At 47.9% G+C, this 25,779-nt stretch overlaps 2 protein-coding genes and 2 long non-coding RNA genes across 6 annotated transcripts in view; 2 read left to right on the top strand and 2 right to left on the bottom strand.

Moving 5' to 3' along the window:
- USP10 (ubiquitin specific peptidase 10) overlaps nucleotides 1-950 on the bottom strand; it is a 50,895-nt gene extending 49,945 nt beyond the window's left edge. The window contains exon 1 of the mRNA XM_083851550.1: nucleotides 555-950. Coding sequence (XP_083707676.1) covers nucleotides 555-941 — 387 coding nt within the window. The 5' untranslated portion in view covers nucleotides 942-950. The remainder of the gene's footprint in view (nucleotides 1-554) is intronic.
- LOC310905365 lies at nucleotides 820-22,100 on the top strand. The gene is made up of 3 exons (XR_014588971.1): nucleotides 820-944; nucleotides 1,557-4,316; nucleotides 21,251-22,100. It is a non-coding gene; the product is annotated as an uncharacterized lncRNA (long non-coding RNA).
- Nucleotides 5,878-23,191, bottom strand: KLHL36 (kelch like family member 36). Of its 3 annotated transcripts, none has more exons than XM_083851551.1 (5): nucleotides 22,998-23,191; nucleotides 22,114-22,192; nucleotides 16,703-17,776; nucleotides 15,689-15,846; nucleotides 5,878-9,301 (listed from the first exon to the last, which is right to left on the bottom strand). In XM_083851551.1, the coding sequence occupies exons 1-5, from the start codon at nucleotides 23,096-23,098 to the stop codon at nucleotides 8,746-8,748; spliced, it is 1,968 nt and encodes a 655-aa protein (XP_083707677.1). In that variant the 5' UTR covers nucleotides 23,099-23,191; the 3' UTR covers nucleotides 5,878-8,745. The 3 variants fall into 3 exon arrangements, with proteins under 3 accessions (XP_083707677.1, XP_083707678.1, XP_083707679.1); XM_083851552.1 differs by having other exon boundaries at nucleotides 22,114-22,195; nucleotides 22,998-23,141; XM_083851553.1 differs by lacking the exon at nucleotides 22,998-23,191 and adding an exon at nucleotides 22,662-22,959 and having other exon boundaries at nucleotides 22,114-22,195.
- Nucleotides 23,192-23,313: 122 nt separating this feature from the next.
- Nucleotides 23,314-25,419, top strand: LOC310905366. The gene is made up of 2 exons (XR_014588972.1): nucleotides 23,314-23,614; nucleotides 23,710-25,419. It is a non-coding gene; the product is annotated as an uncharacterized lncRNA (long non-coding RNA).
- Nucleotides 25,420-25,779: the final 360 nt, after the last annotated feature.

Genomic DNA, 25,779 nt, shown 5'->3' with positions numbered 1-25,779 from the left:
CCGCCCAGCTGGGGCTGGGGCCGGGGTTGGGGCCTCTGTGCCCGCGTCCCCACGCCTCGATCTTGCGACACCCGGCCCTTTGCACCCCGATGGGCGCAGCCTGACCGAGTGCCGTGCCGCGGGGGGGGGGGGGGATTCCTTCACGGCCCCCTTCACCGCCCGCTCCTTCCCTTCCCTTCCCATCCCAGAGCGGCTCCCGGCGCCCCCCTCCCCAAACCCCCACCCCAAATCCCCCCCCAGATCCCTTCCAGCCCTCCGCTGGCTCCTGTGGGGGGGCCCAGCAGCCTCTCCAACTCCCCCGTGGGCTCCCTCAGGCCGCCCCCTCCTCTCCTTCCCCCTCAGGGCCCCCCGAAGACCCCCCCCGAGCTCCCCTCAGCGGGGCCGGGCGGCGGCGGGACCCCCCCGCAGCGCCCCCGCCAAGCTGCACAATCACCGCGGGCCTACTCCCGGCCGCCACGCTCCCCGCTCACGGGGCCCGGCCGCTCCCTTCACAGAGAAGCCAGAGGAAGTGGGAAACCTCCTCGGCCTTCCCCCGGGGAGCCGCGCTCGCTCACCTGGGCGCTGTTGAGCGCCATGGCGCCCCCGGGGAGCTCGGCGTCCGCCGTGCGCCTCACGCCGCTGCCCCCGCCGCCGCCATCTTCTCGCTCCGCACGCAGCGGGCGGGCGGGCGGCGCGCACTGCGCATGCGCAGCGGCTCCCGTGGCGGGGCGGGAGTGGAGGAGGGGGGGCGGCAGCGCCTCTGCGCCTGCGGAGGGAGGGGGCGGCCCTGAGGGGAGGGAGGTGGTGGAGCTCCCCCCTCGGAGTTTGGGGGTTATAGGGGGGGGAAGGAAGGCGCCTGCTGCCCTTTTTGTGGGTGGGGGGATTGGGGGAGGCAGGTTGAGGCGGCGGGGGGTTGCTGGAAAGGTTTTGCTTCCTGCCCTGGAGTGTTGCGGAGCAGCCATGAGGCGAGTTGCCATGAGGCGAGTGGCCGTGAGGGGGGCGGCCATGAGGGGTGAGCCCCTCGCGGGCAGCCCTCAGCTCGTCCCCGTGTGGGAAGGAGCCAACCTCCATCCCTGCTGAGTGACCCAAGGGAGGCAGTAGGGGCCTCTGCCACCTCGGGGCTGAAAAAGCGGGGGGATGTGAGCTGCCAGGCTGCCCCACACGGGACACGGTTTAGTGGGTGACGTTGGTAGTAACCGGGGGATGGTTGGACCAGGTGATCTTGGAGGGCTTTTCCAACCCTAATGAATCTATGATTCTACGATTCTATGATCTGTAACCCCCTGGGGTTCATGCCAAAGGCTGCCTGCCCGGCATCACCCCAGCAAGTAGGTTGGAGGCAGCCAGCACCCGAAGATGCACGGGCCAAGGGATCTGGCAGCGAAAAATCCTTGCTCCTGAGAAATGAGAAGGGAAATGAGGGCAGCGCGTGTTTGGGGAAAGAAAGTAAAAATAAGTGACTGAGCCAATCTCGTGATTTTGGGAGGGCTGAGTCATGAGTGGATGCTGAACCCCCCAGGCAAGAGTCCATCAAATTAATCACTGATATACTCCGTAATTTTTTCCTTAAATTGCAGAATCCTGCAAAAGTCCACTCCAGTTTGGGAGGAAGCATTAGGAAGAAATTTAGCGTGCCTGAAAGTTGAAGAGAAGAAAAGGGAATAACTTCGTGAGTTTGGCAGTTCAAAGAGAAGGTTCACCGGAAACACAAAGACTTCACCCACCTTGTTATTGGATAAGGACATTTGCCTTTCGTTTTATGAACTGCAACACTTCATCTGTGCTCGTGACAGTAATGTGAGGAGCAGTGAATGATTTTCTGTATCGGCTTCTGGCCTTTTAGTTGACACACCCTGCTGCCACTCCCTTTCTTTTGTTTCTAGCAAGTGTTGCTCTTCTGTCCTAAGGCAGAGAACTGGCAGTGAAAATGGCTGTTTAATATTAAAATAGAAAAACAAAAAAGGGAGAGAAATGTATAGGGTTTTTGCATATAGCATTTCAAATATCTGAAACCCTCTCTCCCTTCTGGAGTCTAATTTACAAGGTAAATACTGGAGTGAAAACCCTTAAGCAGCTCATCCAGCTGAAGGCAAAATTTCCCTCTGCCCACAACACTGCTTAAGTAAACTGACTTTTTACTGGAAAGGTTGCCCCTTCAAATGGCTGAAAATACAAATGCACACAGAGCGTCCCACCTGGAAACCAGTTACTTCACATACCAGTATTGCTGAAAGCCATAGCTGATGATGGAAACCAACCCGTGGGCAGAAAGGATTTTGCTGTCTCACACTTCAGAAACATCTAAAACACCTTCAATTTTATCCTGTCTTAGTAGAGTTTCATTGTAAAGACTGTTACAATTTTACCATGATATTTTGTAATAATGTACGTTTTATTGTAATAGCATGCTTTGAAAGAAACTTCTACCTGCAGAAAGTTTCCTCCTCAATTCTGCATTATCATTCATTTTTGCCATTTTTAGCGATCTGTTACTGCATTGCACTAATCATTTTTTTTTCTGTCCTTTATGACAGTGGCCATGCACTATAACTCCCAAACAACTTGTCACCTTTCCGACTTTAAAAAAATGGTGCTGTATCTTGCTTTTGTGTATCCAGGTTCTTAAGATTCACAGAGTAATGTACCTAACGTCGTGGTACAGACATTTATTTCGTAAATTGATCAAGAACAAATGAAGGCTACGGCTGTGTAAATCAGAAAGAATTGTCTAGCATTAGCTAGAGGGCTAAATAAAGTACTCCAGGTCGGCTTCTTCACACTAACTGCTGGAATTGTTCTTACCCTACTGTAAATGCTTGGGAATGGCTTATCCTCCCATTCCTTACTCCTCGTGACTTCACAGGATCAAAAGAGCTGTGTGCATGACAGTGCCCAGGAGGTGAAGGATTTGCACATCTGACTTCTCCACACTGAAGCACCCGATGGGACCCGCACATCCATTCTTTCAGGGACAGGATATCTTCCTGGAGTGCTGCACGACCTGGTTGATCGCTGTGGAAGATTTACTGATGTCCATGTAAAGCTTCTCTGTAGTGCTAAGAGCTTTAGAAGCTCTAGAGACCTTCCTTTGGAGATAGAGAGCTTTTATCCCAGTAGTTTCTAGGTGCACTAAAGGCTTTGCTATTTCTCTGGTTATTCTGGTAATGGGATTCAACTGGGAATTAAACCTCAACACTGTACAGTGTGTTGAGGGGACTAAGACACAAAGCTGGGGTGACTGCTGTGTGTTTAGAGAAAAATCAGAAACATTAAAGCATCAGGAGCCTAAGGGACCATACTGGTACCAGCCTCGTGCCCGTGGTGGCACAAAAATGGCATTGGGAAGGAAGCTCTTTCATTTCCATCCATCCAGACGCACACCATAAAGCACTTAAAAGAAGCAGTCATGCATCTAAGACTTGCTTAGGTCCTCTTTGTGAAATCTCCCTCGGACAGCTGCTTGCGCACCGGGCAGCGTTCTGCTGGCTAGTCGCTCCTGGGGCTTTTCCCAACGCCTCAGACTTCAGCACACCACGAGTGCTGAAACCTGCGCTGAACGACCGTAAGCCCTGAACTTCCCATGACCTAAACTGCACGGGCCAGCGCCAGGCATCCTGAATTTACCAAAGGAAGTCAAGGGAGCAGCAGGAATGGTTGTACAGGTGGAGCAGCACAGGACACCGATAGGAGGTATTTTATTCCAAAATACATTAACAAAATCCTGACTCCCTATTCCTAAACTCTCTGAAAAACTGGAACAATATTTTTAATTTGTTGACGGAGGGAACTTCAGCATGAACTAGTTCAAGTTAGCCTGCAACAAATTTCAAGCCTGGACAGGTCTCTGATAGATCATGTGGATGCTTGACTCCACATACTTTGCGTTTCAATTATCCACGCAGACCCTTTGGCTGAATTATCTGTGCCTCTTCCAACATTATCTCAAACACGAGCCTTCTCTCCTCTTGTGCAACTGTACGTTTCAAGGCTGACATCTCAAAGGAACCTGCAAGTCTCTCTCACCTTGCGTTCACATTGTTGTTGTCACCGAACTAACTCATCACGATAAAAAAACAAAGGTGTATTTTGGTATTTTTCCCCCAAAGCTATCCAGAGCTTCAGAGAAAGGCCATGCGATGCTAAATAAAACATTTGGTATCAGCAAACCTGCTACTGGGCTGTGTCTCTCTCACCAGTCGGGGAGTTGCCAGAAGGGAGAAGGAACCGTAAGGAGCTGGAGCTTGTGTGCACTTGACCTTGCCCTGCAGAGACAGCATCGCCACCCGGGCCGGGGACGCACCTGCCGTGACCACCGGCTCCAAAGACAACCCAAAACTGTAAGTTCATGAAACCGTAATTAGTTCTGAAACAAAATAATAAGTAAGATTTGTTGTGCCACCTCTTTTCCTATAGAAACTTACTGCTCAGATCTTTAGGACATATCAGCAAGCTAAGAATCACAATTGGAATCCAGATGTTTTTCTGCAAGTTAAAGCGCTTCGCTGAAAGAGTACAAAAGGGTAATTTCTTCCTCTAAATTCTCGAGAGGTGAGACCCTTCTTTGCTATCAGTCAAGAATATTGAATCCTAAGGAGCACACAGAAACCACCAGCGTCTGGAAGAAAGCGGTCTGATCTCTTACAGAGAAAAGGCAGACGCTCAGGCCCATTATTCTTAATTTAAGATTTCAACCTGAAAACAAAAATATTTCCTGCTTCTTTCTCAAGCCTTCAAAACAACCGCATCTCACGCTGTGGTGTAATTTTTCCTCGGGGTGTCTCAAGGGATTTGGGTTATCTAACGCTAGCGGTAGAGGCGCAGCTCCCCGACGTGCCGATGCCGAGGTGCACGCACGGTGCGAGTGTGGGACGAGAGGAGCTGAAGTTATCAGTAGCTGCGTCAGGTAAAACGAGCTCTCCGCAGAATTTGGCAGCAGGAGCCTTTTTGGAAATGAGGTAGAGCAGCAGTTATTTCTCCCCAGGGCAGGAAGAGAGCCGCGCTTCCTGACAAGAAGCAAAGCGTTGCACGAAGCGTGGGGATGAAGGCTGAGGAATGTACAGGTGCTGGGCTGACCCTGTAAGCACGGAGAGTGGAGGGAGGCGCCTGTTCCCTGTTCCCTTCGCCCTCATTGCTCCCAGACACGGCCGTCTGGGCTGCGAGAATCGAAGCAGACATCTCCTCACACACATCCTCCCTTTCATTTTCGCTGAATTGCAGCGCCCCGATTTCACGGAGCCGTTTTTTGGAGGTGGTTTTGAAACATGACCTGCTGCTGCCTTACACACCGCTCCCCTGCGAGCGATGCTGAGCCACGGTCAGGGGCACCCAGACAGGGCTTTTGGCAGTGCTCGCTGCCCTGGGACTCGGAGGTGCAAATGGCAATCCTCTGTTGCTTAAATAATGGAAAAAAGCCTACAGCAACCACAGGTACAATACCCTGGTGACCTCTGGTAACGTCAGAGATGTCACACACTCATAGAGCCTTTGGTTTTGGAAGGACGATAAATGGACTGGGAAAAATGAAGCTTACTTTGGTGAGAACTGAGGTTATATTTTGCCTATATACAATTAGGTTTCATGTTACGAAGTCCTAACTGCGTTTACCTACTCCCCATTAAACGCTATCCTTGAAAGCCTCGGTAAACTGGGTTGGGTCTTTGGTCACGGTTGCAAAAAATTGTGAAATGTAATTTCTGAGCGTCTGGTTTGGAACATGATGCAGAAGAGGCGGATTAGCCAAACAATTTACATCTGTACCTCAAATTGCTACGTTTAGCTTCCGCCTGTTGTAATGTTTCCGTCATTATCAATGCCTCCTAAAATAATTACAAAATCACTTCTTTCCAATTTCTCAATAAGGAAGACATCAGTTAAATCAATACACAAATCAGACAGTGATGAATACAATATTCTAAACTGGATTTATTTTTTCCAGGCATTAATGTAATACATAAACACGTTTAATTAAAAGGGGGTAGGGAGGGAAGGAGGAAGTATAGTAACAAGTAACCCATTAATAAAAACAAAGCAAGTCTTTGAAATTTGTTTTATACTTACACATGAATATGTCCCAAAAAGTTAAGTAGCTGTCAGTCAACATAGCAAGGATTTCAGATATAAAAAAACAAAACAAAAAACAACTCATTAACGAGTTTGTCATAACCAAAATGTTTTTTTTTTTAATTTTAATTTTTAGGATTAAAAAATGAATACCAATTACCTCATGCAGTGTACAAAGGCTTTAAAACAAATCCATTAATGCAAATGAGACCAATTCCTTCAGCTTTTTAAAAACAAAACAAAACAAAACCTTACGGAGTTTCCCAAAACTCATTTCAACTCATTTTCTTAAATCATTTCTTAGCACTGAAGGAAACACCTGTAACTTCCTCGCACTCGAAGTTTGTTCAGAGGTACCTCTTCCAATACACATAGGTTCTTGTAACGTGAGATTTCTCTGCATTACAAGAAGTTCAAACGATGGTAAGCGCAAAAATGTTTTCGTAGTGTTGTCCAATTAATGAGGTAAATAGTTGCCAAAATAAACAAATAACCAACCTTTAAAAAAAACCAAACTGGGAGGGTAGCAGGATATTAGCAAGGTATCAGCCGTATGTACACCAGGTGGAAAAAGGGCAAATGTGAAATACGGGGCTATGGCGTGCAGGAGAGAGGTGCAAGAAGGACAGAGAAAATAATAATAATAAAAAAAACTACAATCAATAGTTCCCCGGCAGAACTTTAAATCAAACCACTCAGCAGATCCCCAATAGCTGAAAATAAACCGTGTTTATTAGCATGTCTGGCGAGCTGGGCTGTCAGTGCAGAGGCTGTACGCTGGTTACAATTATAGCTGACTGCCTGACAATGCTGGGAATGCAAATGCTGCTCCAACAGCTGCACCACATCCCAACCAACTACACAAAGACCAAAAGATCCATCAAATTAGGAGTTCCTGACAGCAACAACGGGGCCGCAAGAACGGAGCGGTAGCCTCCGTAGTAAATAATATAACATATGGCAAACAAGAGACTGGAGTTAGCAAAATGTGTTATAAAAAAGTATAAAAAGTTCTTAAAAACTTTCTAAAAACTTATTTCGGGGAAGGGGGAACATTAATCTGTGGCCTGGCATTATTACAGTAACTGAAGTGGTTGTATCAGATTGCTGGTGATCGACTCCTTGCGAACAAGAGGTGCGTTTGTAAAACGCCCCAGGGTGAATGCCTGCAAGCTGGCCAGACAGTCGGGGAATTTTAATATCTGCAGCAGAATCAGCTGTGTTTGTAGAGAGTGAACCAACACTTGGGGCAGAAATCTCTTTACTTGGTATGTAGAGGATAGCGTGACACACGATCTAGCAGACGATTTTAGTTCGGTCCTACTGTCTGGATCCCAAACACAGTCCCGAGCGTTTTTCAGGTTTCTTCCTTCAGAACCCACCTCGCTGGGAGAGGCTCTGTCGCACACGTGATGGCCTGGAGTCCCCACGAAACCTGTTAGAAAGGCTACTCTCACGAGAAGCCAATCTGAATCTGAAAAAGGAGGAAAGCAGGAGCTACTGGCTCAGGTAAAAAGTGAGTTGCTCTTCCTCAGGATTACTGAGCCCCAATTAATCATCCTGGTTAATCTGCTGCTTGACAGCAGACAAGTCCAGTACGGGCCCCTGCTCCCACTGGCTAGCAGCTGTGACCTCTGCGAGGTCCAAGTTAAATGAAGCAAATCCCAGCTTGTAGAGCCGGGCAGGGCTGAGAAAGGACATACTCCTGCTTCACACTCAGCTAAAGGATCCTCCTGCCATTTATTTCCCTACCCCCTGGACCCCAGTGAAAGCAAACCCCAAACTCACAGCGAGCTCTATCGGTTCCGTCTGCTTTGAAGCTCAAAGCAAACCATCCAAATCCTCAAAATCTTCCTTCAACTGCTTTAAATGGGTTCTTTGCCCTCTTCCCAGGGCAGGTTTTAAAGCCTAAAAAATGCTTGCTATTGTGTCTAGATACGGAAAGTGTTGCAACAAGGGATGCAAAAGTCACGTCGCTCCCCAGATTTCAGAGATCACCACGCTACCAATCCAAGCCCTAATCAGCCCCAGCTATTCTCTGGCCACACAATAAATAAGACCTTCTTAATCTTCAGAGCACAGTGGAGTTACTTGCTCTCTGAGCTGATTTGACCTGCATTCACCTAAAGAAGTATTTCCTTTGAACACTCGCATGTTCCAGAAATCTGATACTAACAACTTGAGAACGTATTGGAAATGGACTTTAATGTTACAAAAATTCAAGACTTCCAACATCGAAGACCTGTTTCATTTTTTTAGAGCAGTCCCTTCCGAGTTCCTTTGAAAAGCTCTGTAACTTCCAACTGATCGCTTACTACTCTGCCTCCTCACCCCTGACATTATCATCTCAGCCAAAGATTCAACCTTATTTTAAAAATGTCAGTATAATACGATGTGTGTGGAAATGCCATGAGCCACAGATGTAAAAGACTAATCCTCAACATTCAGGAGATCAGCATAACCTCTCTTGCCACGTCACCCCTTATACAGTAGGAGGGACTTTTTGGTTTTTCTCGTTTTTGCCTTAAACGTGAGCTTAATCCAAAAAGCACATTCAACTGTACATTTCTGAGGCTTCAGAAGATGTGTGTGTGTGTGTGTGTGTCCACCATTTAAAAAGAAAAATAAAGAATCAAGGTTAGAAAGAAATGATAAATACAAGGTTCTTTTGTAATCCACCATCAAGGGGTGGTTATCCAGAAGTAGTCATCTTCCTCGATCTTGATGCTTTTTTGTTTTTGTCTTTTTCTTTTTGTCCTCTGTTTTGGGTTTCAACGCACAGACGCACGCAGACACACCGGCAATCGCTTTGGGTAGATCAGTTCCTTTGTACCACTTATTTTTCTCCTTATCATAAACCTGGACTGTCTTGGAGAAGACCGTTTCTTCCCAGCTGTAGCCTCCAAGTATATAAATTTTGCCTTCCCAAACAGCCACCCCCGACTCACTGTTAGCTTGCAGCAGAGGAGCAACTCTGGTCCACTGGTTACACTGCGGGCTGTAGGACTCCACGCTCAAAATGTCAAAACGGGCCATGGTTTCTATGTTGTCGTCGCTGCCACCGATGGAGTAGATGCTGTCCTGCAAGGTGCACATGCTGTGCCAGCCCCGGGCAGTGATCATCGGCCTCTTCTCCTCCCAAACATCCGTGCGGTAATCATAACACAGCAGATTTTTTCTGTAGGGGCCAATCTGGTAATCGTGGCCTCCCGAAATGTACACGAATTCCTTGTAGACTGTACCGGCGTGGCCGTAGGTAAACCTGGGACAGGCAACAGAAACAACCCGACTTAGTACTCGCGGATTTCATCCAAATACACAAACCTTCAACAAGGACTGGTACTGAAGAAGAAAATAAATAGTAACTAAAGACAGAAGAATTCCTAAGCTGCTTAGTTACCCAGTAACTACTTTTATTCACGCTGCTTCACTCTGCTCTGCAGCGTGTGAAGGTTTGACAACCACTTTTTAAGGCACATCCTCTGCAGTGTGTCGCAGAACAGAGGTAACCCATCCTGCTCTAGGTGCCATGGCCTTCGCTCCCATTTTCCTGCTCCAGTGCTTGGGTTGGATCAGTCTGAGAGTGCCAGAGAGGAAAAAATCCACATCTCAGTAAGGGACTCTATGACAGAAAGAGGAAATAATCATGATGCCTCTCAGACTTACCGGTAGCGATTAACCAAGAAAAACCAGCAACAAAACCACTGTTGCTGTCCCCTTTCACAGCTTCAAGGATCATAAATCGTGTTTCTTGCCCACCAGTGTTCACAGCGCCACGTATTTACGGTCATGATACACGTAGTGTCCTTTTCCTGAGCCATCCACCTGCTCTACCACTTCTGCTACACGGGTGATAACTTCTCTGGTCACCCCACGACAAGGCAACAGACCTTAAGCAGAGATCACATTTCAAATAAGACAAAATGAGATGGCAGAAGCCAACTTCATGCATGGCGTTTCCACAGAGCGGAGAGAAAACCTTTTTGATACACCATAATAAAGGCACTACAAACCTAAATTGTTGAGGCTGTTGACTTCACACTAGGATATTTCTGACCTTTTGAGCTCTTGGAATACCAAAGCAAGGGACAGCCTCAGCCTCCTTGAAGATACCCTTCCTACGTATGCCTTTTTTTCTCCTTCTTTCTGAAAGAAATAGCTGCAGCACCAGCCACAGCAAACTGGCTCACACGTTGACACAAAGAGCCCAAACAATTTAATACCCACAGGGCTGCAGAGCAACATACGCTTCGTGCTGCACTCATGAGCCTCTGCTACCATCCTTTGTAGTCAAGGACTCAACAAGTCAACCTCTATGGCAGACAAACCTACGTTAGCATTACTTGAGCCTGGAATGCTTTTGAACTGTGCCTGAACATGCTCAAAACTCAATGTGGATAGAACCTTAAGCTGTTTTCATTTCGTACTGTAATAGTTCATCTCAGCTACACAAACCGTATCATAACTGCTTCAACAAATAAGTGCCAAGCGCTTTTGTGCCAGGAGAAAAGGTGGAATAGAAAGAAAACCCACATTTACCCTGAAAACATGATACTTCTGAGAAAAGCTAAGATGGTTATTATTCTGTATGCCTACCAAGGCTTCTGATCCCTGACCAGTGCCTGAATCAGATATTTGAACAAGCTCCTGCTACAAGAAACAGAAAAAAAAACCTTGAGACACTTGGCCTAAGAATGCTGAGTGGCCAGGACAGGCATTGCACCTACAGGGGCTGAGCACCATCCCTGGAGACCTTGAAGAGACAACTTACGCTGCTTCTTAGCCACTCACAAAAAGGAAAAAAATAAAAGGACTAAGGCATAATTGTGAGACCTTACCCAAAAAGGCAACTCAGAAATTCCTCAGCTCACAATCTGCCTACCCGTGGAAGAATGTAACTCGTGCTTGGTGCGTCTGCTTGACGTGAAATTCCCTGAGCACGTGCCTGCCTGCTTTTGCACCTGCCAGAAACGCTGTGGCAGGTGTAGCGTAGAGAGATGCTGCTCTACCTTGTTTGTGGTCCCTTGGGGACAAGAACTGGGAGCGTAAGCCTCCAGAGGCACACAGTCAGGTTGTCTTTGCTTGTCTCTATACACAGGAAAGGGTCTTAAAAGGTAGAGCACCTATCTGGGAAGTAAGGATGGACAATGTTTGAAAACAACCAAAAACAACAACAAAAAACCACCCCCACCACAAACAGAAAACGTAAGTTATGAAAACTCCAGTGACATTTAGAGAAGTAGACTAAATATTTTCCTACGCTACCAGGAAAGAGAATTCTCTCCAGATAAACAAGCAGTAGGCACTCCCTCTCAAGCACAAGCAGCCTAGCGTAAACAGCCTCAGAAAAAGCACCACAGCTTTTCTTTTCCCCCCCCTCAACCAACAGGTATGTCCAGCAAATAGTTCCAACAGCAGTTGGAAAGAGGCAGTCATATCTGAAGCATAAAATTGGCCATCAAGTTGTTGTTATCCCATACAGGGAGATTACCCGGTGAAACAGGCTAGAGGTGTTTCACTTAGCCTGATTTCTGCAAAGCCCATCCACGACTGCACGTACCTGGCTTCACGTTAACAGAAAACTGCACAAAATATACTGCACACATTGAAAAAAAATCAGTAAGAATCCTCTGCATGAGCCCTGTGGTTTGAACAGCGCCATTTCGAACCGTGCAACACAACAGGATGCGTCCATACCACGGGTCCAGAAACCCACTGACAGAAAGCAAGGAGCATTTTGGCAGCAGCAGCTACAGGAGTGGCCAAAAAAAAAAAAAGATAAAGGCATTAAGGAGAACGAAGTTTCAGTTCAGAACATCTATTAGAGTCAGCTGCCAATTCTGAATTACTTTCCCAGACATAATGTTGCTAAAAGTACAGCTTCTGTCACAGTGACACCACTCAGCGAGCCCCAGAGCATCTGGGATTTATTTTCTTAAGCAGAAAGAAAGGCCACGCACGTGGCCCAACCCGATAAAGCTTTGGGAATCCCCTGTTCCAAGCGAAGTCCTGGCAAGCTGGGCTTGCTCAGAATCCCGATGTCCACCTGTTGCAACCCTGCGAGATTATTCGTGACCCAACTAGCAGAGCAGATAGCATCGTTTGTTAACCTGCTGCAACACATTTCCTTACGCAGCTGCCGTCAGTTGTTCTGCCAAACTTTCACCTAGGGCCACTCCATTAATTTCACTGATGTCTGCAGCAGGCTTGTTCAAGGTCTGCTTGGGAATACGTTGCACAAACTTCTGCTCAGCCAGACCTGGAGTCACTGCCGTTCCCTTCCAGGCTAGAAACTGCGGCAGCAGCTGCTCCCAGTGAGCCTGGGAAAGCGGCTAAAAAACAGAGGACGTCTCCTAAGAATGGGAAAAGCGTTCCACAGCCAAGGGCCTAATGAGCAAAATGCTTTTAGCAGACTTACACCCAGTCTCACTTGTAGCAGACCTGGACGGTGTGCGTCGTCGAGATGGCTTAGCTAAAGTTTTCCACGTTAAGCATCTGCCTCAAGATGCTGCGCTTTCCCCTCCGGTAAGACAGCACCGCTTCAGTCCCCACAGCTCAGCTCCTTCCAGGAACGTGGTCAGGGAAACGACATGGTATTTTGGCCATGTTGGGGCGGGGAGGAAGAAAAGAGGAAATAAAAGAGCCCGAAAAGCTCTTCCTCAGACGAGCATTCCTGTTCCTGCATACAGCACCGTGGATGCAGAATCAGGCAGTGGACAGGAGGGCTCTGTAGCAAGGGTGCAACCGTCGCTGTTCCCCTGAGAATCTTCCCACCCAAGGCGAGCTATAACCCTTGGGAAAAAAAAAATAAACCTTTTCTGCATGCTCAGAGTAGAATCTTTAACAAACGTAACCTCTGAGAGTCCAACACCACGCAGCTCAAACCAAACTATGTAAGACAACTCCCTAGAATGACTTAACATGAGCCTTTCGCTCCAGCAACTGCCTGGAAAACTACTCCTTGGCTTAGCACAGCCAGAAAAAAAAAAAATCCAGAGCCGTGGGCAGGGCGCCTGCTTCTGGTGGCCATGCACCCAGGAGGACAAAAAGCTGCACACGTACTCCTGAGAGGGAAGATGACTGAAGAATGCAGGAAACCAAAGGCTGTATAGAGACGTGTTGCCTGATCAGGCAGTTGGGATGCAGAGGACTGGACCCTCTCATTTCCTCTATGGGAGGAGAAAAGACTCACTTAGATTTGGGCTGGGGAAGATCACAGAATGGTTTGGGCTGGAAGGGACCTTAAAGATCCCTAATTCCACCCCCCTGCCATGGGCAGGGACCTCTGCCCCAGCCCAGGCTGCCCAAACCTCATCCAGCCTGGCCTCAGGCACTGCCAGGGATGGGGCAGCCACAGCTTCTGGGCAGCCTGGGCCTCACTGCCATCACAGCGAAGAGTTTCTTCCTAATACCTAACCTAAATCTACCCTCTTTCAGTTTCAAGTCCTTGCCCCCTGTCCTATCACTACATGCCCTTGGAAGAAGTCCCTCACCAAGATGTTCTCTGGGTTAAAAAAAAGTTTGAGGAACAAAATCATATGATGGGAAGGAAAAGAGAAATCATATCGAGAATGTGCTGAAGGGAAGAGAGGAACGCCCAGGAGCTAAACCGGCATGTTTTCTCCAATCTAGAGCAGAGCACAGAATTCTCTCTCATCCTTCCACTGCTCTCGGCAAATACAGCTGAAGTACATCAGCAAAGGACTGCCCAGACCCCTTCCAGCAGCCAAACACGCCTCTCTGAGCTCCAGCAGCATTTGCTTGTCTTTGTTTCGAAATGCTTCTTTTTTGTTGCTCACCTCTACGCTGATTTTTGCCTTTTGCAACCTGCATGAAGTTCTTGCCACTTTATTCCTGCTGCGTAGAAGAGCAGCGGTTGCTAACGTTGCATTGCCTGACACGAGAGCTCTCAAACAGGAGAGGGGGCCGAAAATCTAAACGTACCAAGTGTACATTAAGATCTAACTTAAGCCATATTAACATGCAAGAGAGCAGCTACATGGGAAACTGGGAAACCAACCAGTTCCCTGCGCAGCTGCACAAACACCTGAGCTGGCACAGGGGACTGAGCACAGGACCCAGACAGAGCAGGCAGGAAGAGAGGACACAAAACCGTTTCTCTAGGATGCAGCAGTAATTAAAAATAGTTGCTGTACGACAGCCTAACTCTGGAGTTTCAACCAGGTGATCCAATTTAAGTGAGGTCTACCCCATAAAGGGCATTTTTGCCAAGTCCAAGCGGATCAGCTAGGCAATTTAATGAAAAATTAACACCCCGGGAAACCAAAGTTCATTTATAACTGCTGCAGCTGCAAAGTTCCCAAAGCCAACACAGAGATTTTGGTGGGAATATGTAGGTGACGCTGCCCCTTTTCAGACAGCCAGCAGCCTGGCCAGTTTGGGCCAGCCGCACGAGCTTCCCCAGGACCATTTATAAGCCGGGAAAAAGATATCCTTACCTGTTCTAAAGTGAGCGTTTTTTTCTAGCAACATAAAAATCAGCCAGGTCACGTTCGCATTTCTTTGAAAATGCTACCAAAAAAAAGCTGTGCTACAATTTCTGTGAGATGTTACCGGGCTCTCGCAGCCCACCCCAATTAACAGAAGGGCTTAGGAACAAAAGCTTCTGTCATACGCAGCTTCCCAGGAAAGAGCGTGGTGTTTAGCCTCAGCCGTTAGATCTGCCTGTGTGAGCAGAAAGCAAAAGCATCCTGCTTCTTAAGAGCACTCGAGCCCAGCTGTTAGCCTGGCTCAGCCTCGCATTGCAGCACCTGCCCAAAATAGAACTGGGCAGCGGGCTTCCATGCCCTCGCTGGCTGCCTGTGGCTCTGCAGCTAAGGGAACAAGGGAAAAAGCCCCAAACTCCAAAATGAAATTGCAAGGATCTCCTCAGTGATCCTGACAAGAAAGCGAGCAGCGCTGCTGAAGTTGCAGGCATCACGCAAATACCATCCATAAAGCCGATACCCCTGTAATTTTCAAGATTAAAATATTACAAAATCGGAATAGCTGTTTGCAAAGGGAACACTGTCACACCATTTTTACCACTCAGACGAGCAATATCCTGGGCTGCTGTCACTTACACCAGGAGCTGCAGTACCAAAGCCTCTCAGAAGCAGAGCAGCCAAGTTTTTAACCCTGACTGCACGTTTGGGCTGGGACATATTTACTGGGGTTATCTCGCAAGACAGGTAAACGGGACTCACTTGCAAAAGCCAATCTAAGCAGCCAAACTGACAAAAACGCCTTACAGAATAACGGTCACACCAAGGTGACAACGCAAGGCCAAATAAATTATAAAAGCCTCTGATCAACATCTCAACAGTGCCTCTGAAAAGACACAACTCCGAGTGGCCTCAGGGAAAATATTTTGAGAACAGCGCGCAGAAATTTCAAGGTCTCTTCCCTTCCACCCTTCAGACGTACCTCAGGACAGAAATTAAAACCAGTCAAGCCGACACGAAGCGCGCTGCCTGGAAGAGATGGCTGCTCAAATAACCCGTGCTGATACGGTTTGTTACTTGCTGACAACATGATGCTGACAACATTTCTCCTTGCTTCCCTCCGAGGGATACCCATTCATCAGCTGAAGTCAGTGAGCTCCCGCCACTGCCAGTTTTCAAACACGTTTCCAAACGCCCCCCGTTACCTCGGCAAGCCTGCTATATAGGACCACGAATCCTTCTGGGGACTGTAGGTCTCCACGGAAGAAAGTGCCCCGTTTTCGTTCCGGCCACCAACAGCTACCAGCATGTCGCCAATGGCTCCCAGGTAGAAATCTACACGACGCTGTCTCATGGAGGCAACCTGTCAAAAAACAACACGTTGACATCTTCAGTCATCTGGGTAAGCAGGCTGACTTGATGCATATTCATGTCTGAGGATAGGATAGTCGCTTCTTCCTGTTTATTATTTGAGCTACTCATTTTTATTTATAAAATACTGTTGTTTTTCCTGCAGAAGCATGTTTCACAGCACTCCTTGTCAAAAAAGGGGACAAGAGAAAGCACCTGAGAGCCAGGTCACTCTATAAATGTTTCAGCGTTACATGGACCACCTTCCAAAACTCTGCAAATAATGTACATTGGAAGCACTCAAAACCACAACTGAACTGCACAGGATGATTGGTTGATAGCATAGGAACAATATTATTTTTTATAGGGCCTGCACGGGCTGCAGGGTTTTACGGCAGGACTGTAAGTGGTACGTGAATAACCCATTCTAAGACAGAGCACAGAGACACTTGACAAATGTCAGAGACATTTTCTTTTTGCATTAGACCCATTTTTGATTTAATTATATAAGCTACTGCTTGGGAAAGATGAACTAAACAATCACCTCTAGGTTCACGTTAGCGCTATTCCCAGAAGTAATTTAAAGGGTTGCAGGTGGATGTTGGCCAGGAGTTTTACAGATTAGATGCCCACTTCCCAAATGATGCTGAAAATCTCTCCCAAACTCTTCTGCTGCGTGCATAACTTAAGCATCCCCACAAGAGATTCAAGTAGCTGCTTCTCCACTTAAGTAACTCAATTTTCTGTCTGCGAGTGTTGCTGCCTGTTAGCTATACCTACACGCTAGCCCTTCCCTTCCATCAAAACGGAAGAAAACACCCTAAACATCAACAACTTTAGGCAGAGAAATAATACGGCTTAAGTCTCACCTTTATCCACTGGTTACAGCGGGGATCATACCTATAAAGGAGATTTGAAGCTGCATCCCCTCCGTTGTCCCTTGAAAAGCTGCCCCCGGCTATGAAGATGAAGCCTCCCAGGACTGCAACGCAGTGGTGACTTCTCCTGGCTGGGAGAGGGGTCTCTGCTACCCACTGCCCCTTTCGGACGTCCAGGAAGCAGGTATCGTCACTCAGTTCCAGGCAGCGCTCGGAAACCTCCCCGCCCACAAAGAGGAGCCTCTCCTCGCAGGTCCGCAGAGCTGTCCGCTTGTTTTGCAGCACTGGCTGAGCGGTGACGTTGTTGTGGTAGTTCACTGCCTCCTCTATAAACCCCTCGCAGTTTGCTTCTTTGGGAAGAAGAGAGCACACGGCGGGCTTGACGCGGTGGAGGAGATCGCTTTTAGGTATCAAGGGGAAGTGGATGTTATCCAGAACCTGGTAAGCCTCGTTCTCCCTTTCTGGGTACTGGGTAAGCCACTGCAAGGCAGCCTGCAGCAAGTCATGCTCACACTCCTGCTGCACGTTGCTGCTGTCCAGGTACTGGCACAATTTCTGCAAGGAAATGTTCTGCAGGAAGTCCGGGGTGAAGGACAGCGTGCCGAAGTTCTGCAGGATGAAGGAATCAATGTAGGACTCAAGGCGCTTCAGGTTGTAAATAGAGGCGAGCTCCTGCAGGTACAGGTAGTTCTCCTCGCTGACCTCATTCTCAAGGTACTCGCAACAGAAGTCGACCACCTTCCAGATCTGCAGCAGGTGAGCTGTTTCCAGCACATAGTCGATGTTGCCTCCGTCTAAAGACAGCTCGCTGCCGTAAAGGAAGTCCACCACTGCCTTGAGACCGATGTAAGAGGCTCCAAAGAGTTCAACTTCTTTTTGGTGGGCTTCTCGCATGCCAATGGTGAACATGGAGTTGAAGTAGTCACTGCAGACAGCGAGGAGGTTCCGATGGGCAGGGACTCTCTGCTCATCCACCACGAGGACAATATCGCAGAAGAGGCCACGGTGCCTCTGTTCGTTCAGACTCTGCAGGACCAGGCTAGAGTGGTCGTCCCATCTGTACACCTGGAATAAACAAACAGGAGTATCAGACGTTGTCTTCACCAAGATAAACGTCAGCGTTCACAGAGCATTTTCCCCTTAGATATATTCAAACACAAGAAAAAGTTATGTTGCACATGAATAACAAACTGTGATTTGAAGCAATTGGCACACAACGTATTACCAGCCCAAGCTCCTCACCTTTACTTTGCATGGCCTAAGCAGACTCTTCCCACTTCCTACTACCCATTTTTGATATAATTCATTCCTACTTCCTCCACCGCGCTGAATCCAAACCTCCTCCCTGGTGGTTTATACAGGCCGAGATTTCTGAAACTCTTCCACTCATTGTCTTCCAGACATCTTGCTGACATTTCCTTTCTTTCTTGTCCCCCAAATGACTTCTTCACAACTAAGCTGCTTGCTAAGTATCTGGAGTGGGAGACGCACACACAGCAACGCGCCAAATTTTCATTCGGCCCACGTTAGTGCTTACTTGACAGCTACCCCCTCCTAAACCTTTTCAGAACTGTGCACTGGTGAGCTCGTTAGGGTAAAAGTCCTCTCGTTCTTTCCATATTATTCCAGACAAACACACTGCATTCAAAACTAATAGCTGTTTATTTATGTGCAAAGCCACGCACGTGGATGACTTATCCCCATAAGACTACTGCACGCTTCCAGAAGCCAAGGTAGTTTTTGTTTTAACAAATGCGACTGAATATTTTTCTTTTAGAGAAAGGGGAAAATGCCTTTGGAATGCGTCTGTTAAGTGCCCTTCTGGGACCGTTCTGGTCCAGGCATTCTTCCCACTAGCTCTGTACGTGCCATGGAGCTTCTGAGGCAGCCAGTGGTCCCTCCTTTCTCACAGACTCACGTTACCAGCCTTAAGAACCACCAAAATGGAGACGTCTTGTTACCCCTTGAATGTCCTGCACAGCATTTATTGAAGGGGCTGTTCGCTCCGGCACGTCAAGTGACACCGCTTTTAGGACCATCCTACAGGGAATGCTCTATGGTACAGTCAGTTGCCTTGTGATCTCTCTTAATAAAAGCCAGGTTAAGTTAAATGCAAATACATAACCTTAATTACCAAATCCAAAACAGACAGAGTTGCAGAGCCTGTAAGAACTTGCAGAAGAAACGAAAGGGGGTGGAAAGGAAGCACATCTTTATATTGTACCAACAGTAGCTCTCAACAGCTCTGGTTGTAAGACTCCAGATCTTGCCCAGTTCTGTGCCTTCAGACTGCACTCCTAGAAGTGACACCCTGAAAAGGTGCCTCAGTCCATATCCGTACTGGAAACAGACACACAGATGGCCTGAGGTCTCTTCAAGCCTCCCAGACATTCAGCCTTTCCTTTCCCAGACTGCTGCTCCTCCCTCACTGCTTTAGAAGTCCTAAATATCCTTGGCGTTCCCAGCTTCCTGAGCAGAAAGCACATGATTATTTCTGTCTGGCTAAGCCATTAATGGCTTGGTTAAATCATGGTGAGACAACTTCTCTACCCACCTGGATGAGAAAAGTTCAAGTCCTAGAGCCAAATTTTTTTCTCCTGCACACAACCTCACTCTAGATACACACTCTGGGTTTAACGATTTGGTAATTGTACTTTCATACAACGAGATAACCAGGATTAACGTGCACAGCTCACCACTGTCCAGACATGATGGCAGCCAATCACCCTGAGCTAATACCAATTTTGAGAGCCTGACCTCCCACGTCTGCCTTTCAGCAGCTGGTAGTACACTGACAGGCAGCCTGCCAGCGATTAGACCCAAATTAATAACCAAATGTGCTGCAGCAGAGAAGGTTCAGCCAGTGCAGTAATATCGCCATTCCGCGCAGCAAGACAAGCTTCCACAACATGATGCATTACAGAAGCAGGCTTCCGTAGCAGAACTGAGCCTGCTCATTTACTTTGAGGATCAGGTTCTGAATTTGTAGAAAGAGCAGCCCTTTGTACACCTGGCAGGCTCAGAAAGAAAACGCAGGGGACATGATTGTTGCCTGAGAGTTTATGCTTTCTCACCTTAAAGCTAGTCTGCTTACAACCCCCCCCCCCCCCCCCAAAAAAAAAACCAAAAAAACCCTACTTAACATTTATACAGGAATTCACATTTTCCACCAAACTGGAAAATTGCAGGGCCACTTAATAATCACACGGTATTTGTTGACACTTAGGGTCAGGAGGAAGTGCAGCATGCATCTGGGCCTCTGCCTGCTTCTCTGTTTAGACGTCGACTAGAAAGGAAGTTTCATCAGATGTAGCTTCCCAAATGGATGCTCTTACTGTGATATCCAAGTGGCTTCTCTTCAGTTTTGCTTATGCTCTTTTCTAAACAATGGAGACTAAGCTGCCAAAAAGCCTTCTGCTGGACTGACTTTGTACGCACAAGTATACAGAGTTAAACCAATCCAACTGAAGAAGCTTCAATAATTTTAAGTTTCCTGGACCAAAACTCTTTAGTCTGCCTCTGAAATTAAACTGGCATCTAGGGCATAGACAAAAAAGTAACCTCCACTGAATAAGTTTGCCAGAGAGATGTAACAGAGAAAAGTATGGGTTTTAAGGACTGTAAAGTTTTTATCTTCATTTTTCTTAGCTGGAGAAATGAAGATGCCACACAGTAGCCCAAGCAGAGCCCAAGGGGTGGAGGAGGTGGGAAGATGAATGAACATGGCAGAGGACAAACCATATATTTGTGGCAACTACGATAAAGGATAGAGGACAACAGACAATAACTGACATCTCCCAGCACCCTATTCCGAGTCTGACTCATAGGGCACAGTCATTATATTAAACCAAAAACATCTTCCCTCTTGTCCTTGTAAGTGGCTGATCTCTCTCTAATATTCTCTGTTACCACCATCGTGCATAACAAGATTACACCAGCCCGCAAGAGCTGCCAGAGATCCCTATTTACTTAACCGGCTGTGGATTCAGCAGCATAATCCTGCCCACAAATACATATAACAACTCGTACTCCTCAAATCCTTGTTGCCATGCAGAACTGCTGCTACTTCAGAAATCAAGCTCAAGACTACGCATGGCACTGGATGGACTCGGAATACATTAGCATATTTCAGCCACTTAGCACGTTCCTTCGTTCAGTGAGCAAATAACATAAGCTGATAGCTGCACATTTCAAAACCAAGACAAATTTTATATTAAACACAAATGGCTTTCTCAAGCTATTTATACTCCGCAGAACAGCTTTAGTATTATTTAGTAACTCTAAGTTTAACGGATAGTGACAGCTGCTGTCTTAGCAAGAAAATAAAACAATGCTGTCAAGTTAATTAATTTTTAATGTGATGAATTACTATTAACGTTCAGAATAAACCACTTAAATGGCAGACGGGACCAGCACTCAGGGAAAGACTGTATTGCTACGGATGCTTTTAAAAATTAGTTCTGTTTACCTTTCATCATTTATTATTATCGCTTTTAAAATTTTAACTTCTTTTGGATTCAACGATCCAATTTCTTTCAGATTGTTAATGCAGTACCACTGCTCCCAGGGAAGCAGAAGAAAAGGAGATCTGTCTCATTCAACTTTGATAAGACAGATACAAGCACTGAGAAGTCAGCTGTTCTAGCAACTCTTGGTAGTACCAGGTTGATTCTTTGCAACACCTGTAACCCAGCGCTCACACTAGAGCTGAAAAGCAGGTGTCACTGGTATGAAATGAAGTGGACATCATAATTACTGCTGATATTAACATCTTATAAAGCTCAGGCCATCACCCTAATTCTGGATAAAGGGTCACTTACGATGGCCTTCTGTGGATTCCCAAGTAGGGCCACGGTATTTTTCAGACAGAGATCCCATACAAAGAAAATTAACCTCAAAAAACCATGAAAATATCCTGAGTTCACCAGAATTGCTACTGCTTACAGGACCAAGGCTCCTGTTTTCTACAAAACAAACATTAAATCTGAAAAGCAATCCTAGCTTTGCTCCTGTAACTAGCTTTGATTTTAAGAGGTGGATCAATATGTAAAATCCCTAAAATAAACACATCTCTTTTAATGACTGAAGTTTTGGTGTAGAGAAAATACTGTGCTGTGATGATGTGGGTTTCTTTTTTAAGTTATGAGTCATGATGAGCAGATGCCCATTTGCTGCTGCTGCCTTTTTTTCTATTTTTTTTAATCACTAGGTAGCAACTTATTTAAAAAATACGGGTGCAGGTAGACCAGGGTTTTTATACCTGCTTTTAAAAGCTCAGAATATTCGCCTTCCTCCAAAATTGGCCACCTAACAGAGAACCTTTCACCCACCACCACTCGTGTTTATTTTTGCGACTTGTTTTTTGGTATGCAAAAAAAAAACAAAAAAAAAAACGCACAGACCTTTGAGGATTCACTTATCTTGTGTGGGCGACAAATCCTGGTCTGCCTGGTTCCCTCCATGACGGGCTGATCCGCAGTACTTCTAGAACAAAAGCCAGAAAGTTGTTAGCAGGGTAACAATCATTTTAAGATGCTAAAAAAAAACCATACTGGATAAATAACAGGAAGGATTGTGATGGCCTGCGTCTTGAAAACGTTACGGCATAAAAAGCAAGGATGTTTTCCCTTCCCTGAGGGATGCTCACCCCTCTCGTCACTAACGTTTGTTGGTGTCAACAAGTTGGGCGTGCGCTAGGCTATCACCAAAGGCGAGCGCAATGAAATATCGATGCCACAGCTCGGCAGACCTGGGTTAGCTGCTTACCGCTCTTACAGCTGCCAGAGGCAAAAATCGCTGCTTCGTGAACAGTGCCACGCTCCGGACCCAGGTGGGCAGCTTCTCCTGGGGCACCCAAGAGGCACCCGGGGGCACCCACAACTTTCCGTGCCCTCAGGAGGCGGGCACCGGCTGGCCCCCAGCCCTCGGTGTCCCCCCCCCAGGAGCTAACCCGGCCTCAGGCAGAGCCACCAGAGCTGCATCCGCTGCGGTGTTTTCTTTTCTTTTTTTTTTTTTCCACGCCGCTTCGGTCACCGACAAAAAGAAGGCGAGCACAAATAACGAGGCTACGAGGCAGGCCCGAGGGGGGTCTCTCCCCAGCCGGGGGCAGCCGCAGCTCCTGAGGGGGCCGCTCCTGAGGGGCCGCTCCCCGCAGCCCTCCCCGGCCGCCTCCCCGCCCAAACCGCGGCCCTGCGGCCGTTCCTGCCGCTGTCCCCGCAACGTTCCCCGCTGCCGCGGCCCGGAGAGAAAGGGAAGGAAGGAGGGAAGGAGGAGGAAGGGAAGTTACCACAGCGCCGCGTCCCCGCAGGCTGCGGGCGGCCCCGCCGCAGAGCCCCCCGCGGCGGCCGTGGCGGCTGCCGCCTTCCCCCGGCCGCCCTGCGCGGCCATGGCTCGCCCGAGGAAATGCCGGCCGGAGGCGGCGGGCGGCGGGGAGGGAGGGAACGGGCGGCGGGGAAGGCTCGGGGCAGGGCGCTGGGAGGTGCCACGGGGGCCGGGCCACGGCTCCGCCAGCCCCGCGGCGGGGAAGGGCGGGCGGGGGCTGCCGGGGAGGCGCCCCCCGAAGGGCGAGGAAATGGCGGCGGGGCCCCGTGGTGCCGGGTCCCCGTGGTGCCGCGTCTGTGTCACGGTTGTTTGTTACAGTGAGTACAGGACGCTTGGCAGCGTTATTTTGGAAGCTGGTGCTAAGGTATGCGGCGCGCGTGTTACGGTACGGCAAGAAGGGCAGGCGAGCATCTGGTCCGAGCAGGGCTAAAACTGTTTGGTGTCAAAAGTCCCCGGCCTGCGGCTGGCACCGTGCTGCTGGAAGGCTGCTTCTCGTAGAGGAGGGCCCCGGGGGATGAAAAGTTAACAAATTGCGCTGGTGAACAGCAGGACAGACAGGGCACCTCATCCATCAGAGAAGGGGTAAGAGGTGGACCCTTCTTAGACACCCCCCCAGACTGCCATTTCAGTGCAGTTCTTCATTACAACACTACAAGTCAAACCCTTTATTAATCCAGAAATTCAGGTTATCTTCCAGAGGTTATCATCAGGACAGCAGAAACTTGCAAGGTTTTGCACACATCGAAGCTCCACATGCTCTAACTGAGGGCAGCCCAGCATGGACACACCTCCCACATCCCACTTGTGGAAGCTGTGAACGGCACGGAGCAGCGGCATTTTAAACAAGCAGTGTGCTAGGGCTGCCTCGGATGTTCCTGCCTTTACCTACCGAGCTGTCATCCGGCCTTCTGCTGCGGGTGGCTGCTCCAAGAGCTGGGGCAGCGGCGTCCAGCCAGCTCTGTTGGTTCTTCAGCCACCCCAGAGAAACCAGAGATGATGATGGATTTCTACTAATCAAATGGATTATCAAGTCTGAAGAAGAGACATGTTTTTGGTAGCTATGGTCTCTCCTGTGTCCTTTGTGACCGTGGAGACCCAGGGTAAAGATCCTCAGCTCCTGGATTGAGTAAAAAAGCTACCTTGGTGTGAGCCGTAATGCTGACTGTGATCTGTAAATTCATAGGCACCTCTTCCTGAATGACAGTGTTATTCCCCCCATTGTTCTCTCTGTTCCTGCACAGAGAAACTAGAGATGGACAAGCAGGACTGGAGATAGCCATATACATCAGAAAAGAAGCAAAAACATATGATGATAAAGAACCACAGGAGCAAGGCACTAGCAACATTATTTCAGCAGAACATCAAACCTCCCAGGGGACCACAGCTGAGCAAAGCCATCCTGTTTGCTCAGCTGAACATCAGCCCACCTATCCAACAATTAATGCTAGCTGGAGACATTTCCTTGAGGGAATCCATGTGCTTCTTTTAAGTCCATGAAAATGTGTCAAAAACAAAAACGCAAAGAGAAGAGGTTTGGTCCTGCAAGGAAGGCATGCGTTTCTGGGGGCTGAGTCTGTCACTTAAAAGCATGACCCACAAAGTTCCTAATGAATGCAATTTGAACATTCCAGCTGCTGGGTCACAGAGGCCTGAAAGAGGTTGAGCTTTTCTCCTTCTAAGGGGAATGACATTTCAGTCACCCACCTCTCCCCTAGGAAACACCAGGAGCTGAGGAACGAGTTTGAAGAGAGGAGGACAACCAGCAGTTGTTACAGGTATAAATAGCAGTGAGGTAGTGCCAAAGGACGATAAATGCAGACTATGAAAAAAAAAAAAAGCAAGCAGATAATGGTCAGCACTAAGGCTTTTAAAAAAGAAAGAGTGTTCCTAAAGACAGTTCCAAAAGAAAATCAATAGAAATTCAGACCTATTAATGTGTGATTATAATATCATCTGGAGTCTACAGTCTGCAAAGGTACTGTGTGATGCACCCAGACGCTGTGTCCTACACTTGTACTGACTTCAGGAATATTGCTCTGTTCCCTGTGACCTCATCTCGATCACAGGGAGGCACTGCAGCAATAAGCTCCCATTCTGGGCCCTGACGCTACAGCAAGCCTTACGTCATTCGGGACTCTCTGGAAGAGGCTGCTGCTTCTTACACAATCCATAGGATTAGGGCTTCATGCTGTGCGGCAGTAAATGATGGATCTTACAATTAATACACGCACCGGTGATCTTGTTCCCCGAGGTCTCTGGAAGCGCCGAGTAACTGTGGTAATGAGGTTTCCTAACTCTACAGACTTGACATTTACAAATCATACATTCGACATCTTTACGTGAAATAACATCACATTGCAAACTTTGAAATAAAAGCAATATTTTTTTAACCACGGGATGCATATTTTTATTAAAATTGCAAAAATCCAGCCTCCCAGGTTTTGGTAGAAGCCTGCTAACGTGTACCCCTGTACTTGTTTTGTAAATTCAATCTGTGGGCACGACAACATGTGGTGACATCTCTTTGAAACTGCGTTCTGCTAAGCCAAGGACCCATCCGTGCTTCTGTGGGTGCAGTCTTACAGACAAAGCGCCTCATTTTGCCTCAAGATCAGCGTCTCCCACCAGCGGGGCTGACGCCGGCTGGGTGCATTTCTTCTTTTTTAAGTCCCCAGCGCTGGGAGCGGAGCCCGGCAGGGGGAGATCGCTCCATCCGAAAGGGGCCCGGCCGCACACACGCACACACA

The sequence above is a fragment of the Anser anser genome (assembly GCF_964211835.1).
Source record: "Anser anser genome assembly, chromosome: 11".
NCBI classification, from domain to species: Eukaryota; Metazoa; Chordata; class Aves; order Anseriformes; family Anatidae; genus Anser; species Anser anser.
The sequence above is the reverse complement of the archived record's forward strand: the minus strand, read 5'-3'. Positions and strand labels throughout refer to the sequence as shown.